Below are 2,233 nucleotides of genomic sequence, written 5' to 3'. Positions count from 1 at the left end.
CCGTTATAAAATGAAGTAGTTGTTGCCTCTACTAAAATACTGTCATGATGTTTCACGAAAGAAGAAAAAATCACGTATCCATTTGGTATCTCCATTGAAAATCTTTGTGTATGTAAAATGTAAGCGGTCAGTCCTGATCCCACGAATTTAAGCGAGGCCTAAGAACTGGTATGAAGTTGTGTATTTTTATCCATATTCGGATACTGGTGGTATTGTTAGTGCTGTTATTAGTGCTACCGTTGTCCTTATTATTATCAGTATTGTTACACTTATCACTTTAAAGGCATTCTCTGAACTTTTTATTACTAGTATAACTTATTGTCTATAATTTCCTATTTTTGCTTTAATGATATCATAATCGTTATCAGTAAGACATTGTTAGTGGTACTGCTATAATGGTCATTAATGTCAACAAGATACCATTATTGTTTCCATGATATTTTAGCATGGTATAAACAACTTCACAAGTTTCACATTTTTATTGAGGATGGAAAGGGTTACATTTCCAATTCGAAACTATTTGAAAGCAGGTAAGTTAAAGGTGCCAAGTCTTTCGTTAATTCAATTAATGGTGTTGGACATGTTCACCATGATTGAAAACCTTAACCTGGATGTGACTAAAGTTGGGAAGATTTTCGAATACACGCTCGTCGGGAACCTTGCGATCCAGAGGGTATCCGTGTGGGCGATTGTCAGGGTAATTGCCATGGGAACCATAGTGATTGAATTCGGTATTTTCGTGAAGGCCATCCACTGCTGCGTCAGCCTTACCATCGGTCACTGCTACGACAAGGTCGAAATCCAGACCTTGTTCATTACCCTTGGGAAGTAGGAATCTGTTGGGAATGCCAGTGGCACTCACATAGTTTTCAAGGCTGGAGTCTCCACCATCCAAAGCTTCCTTGGTCTTATCGAAGAGAGTCTGGAAACTCGGTACATCAGGGACGGTAACCGAAGACTCAGAAGACTTTCGGACAATGTGGTTGGTTCCTGGTGTCACTGCCGAAAGAATATTGTATGAAACTTCATATATTTCAGAAATGTTTTCAAGTGTTTGCAATTGGCCATGGATAAATGCATTAGTTTATTTGTGATGAACTTGTTAACTAATAATAATTGATAAAGAAAACATAGCTGCTTAAAGTAGATATACTTACACTTAGTCCAGAATTTATCTAATTCAATGGCATTCCAGCGACCTTCATCAAAGGAATACTCGATACCATTGTTATCGTGATGAGGCCAAGCGAAAATGCGGACTGTTGCCAGTGATTCCTCGCCATTGTTGTTATTGATGTCAATGTTGTAAGCGAATTCTTTGTGATTGAGTCGAGGCACAAAAGTAGAAATGTCTACATCTTCAATTTGTTCGGTATCATCAACGGCATTAATAAGGCTGTATTCAAAGTCTTCAAAGTAAGTCTCAAGCTCTCCATTTACGGACAAATTTTCAACGCTCACACCTACGAATGTGAGTTCTTCTTGAGTGTAAGGAGGAAGGGAGTCCTTGTGCTCCTTAAAGATGTTATCCATATATTTGTGTAGCCTAAAGAAACTGGGATCACGTGTGGCAGTTTCGAAGTGTTCTAACACGCCTGGGGGTAAATCGTACTTTCCATGGGGATCTCCCTGACGACCAAGTACAATGTGAGCAGTGTTGTGCAAGGCTCCGTAGTACTGGACATTAGGGCTGTACAAAGATGATTCAATAATGTCTCCAAGGACGTTGATGCCGCGTTCATTCATGATATCGATGCGTTCACCAGTTCTGTCAGCTATGTAACCATGAGCAATGGCATCACGGATTCGGCTTTCAACGATGAGCAAGTCTCGAATTCGGGCAACACCATCCACATCCTCGAAGTCTACGTTATCTGGACGAGAGGGGAACGGACCTCCGTACTTGTATGTGGTATGGGGTGCAAAGCCCTGAACGATGGGCTTATCCCAATGCAGCTCGTCTACAGGGTCTAAGTAATTGGAGAGACGTTCGGCATCGAAGCGGACAGTAAGCTGATGATGTACCCAGAAGAAACTCTCTCCTTTGCGATCAAGATGATGACCGTATTTGTCCTGCCACCAGAATGGGAATTCCATATGCCAAGTAACGTGATGAGTGTTCATTCCAATGTCCTCTCCGAAATAGGCTACTCTTTGTTCAGGATTCTTCTTGGTCCGTGAAGTAGACTGGAATTTACAAAGGTGTCCTTTTTCGTTTGCCTTTTGGGGCTTT

General features: G+C 41.1%; 1 protein-coding gene and 1 pseudogene across 1 annotated transcript; one reads left to right on the top strand and one right to left on the bottom strand.

Annotated features, from left to right (window-relative positions):
- Window positions 1-2,233, top strand: part of LOC119590763 — a 36,604-nt pseudogene that overhangs the window by 23,941 nt on the left and 10,430 nt on the right.
- LOC119590764 (hemocyanin C chain-like) lies at window positions 549-2,191 on the bottom strand. The gene is made up of 2 exons (XM_037939475.1): window positions 1,158-2,191; window positions 549-999 (listed from the first exon to the last, which is right to left on the bottom strand). The coding sequence occupies exons 1-2, from the start codon at window positions 2,122-2,124 to the stop codon at window positions 566-568; spliced, it is 1,401 nt and encodes a 466-aa protein (XP_037795403.1). The 5' UTR covers window positions 2,125-2,191; the 3' UTR covers window positions 549-565.

This window comes from Penaeus monodon, chromosome 27 (genome assembly GCF_015228065.2).
Source record: "Penaeus monodon isolate SGIC_2016 chromosome 27, NSTDA_Pmon_1, whole genome shotgun sequence".
NCBI lineage: Eukaryota > Metazoa > Arthropoda > Malacostraca > Decapoda > Penaeidae > Penaeus > Penaeus monodon.
This window is presented reverse-complemented; position numbering and strand designations above follow the sequence as displayed.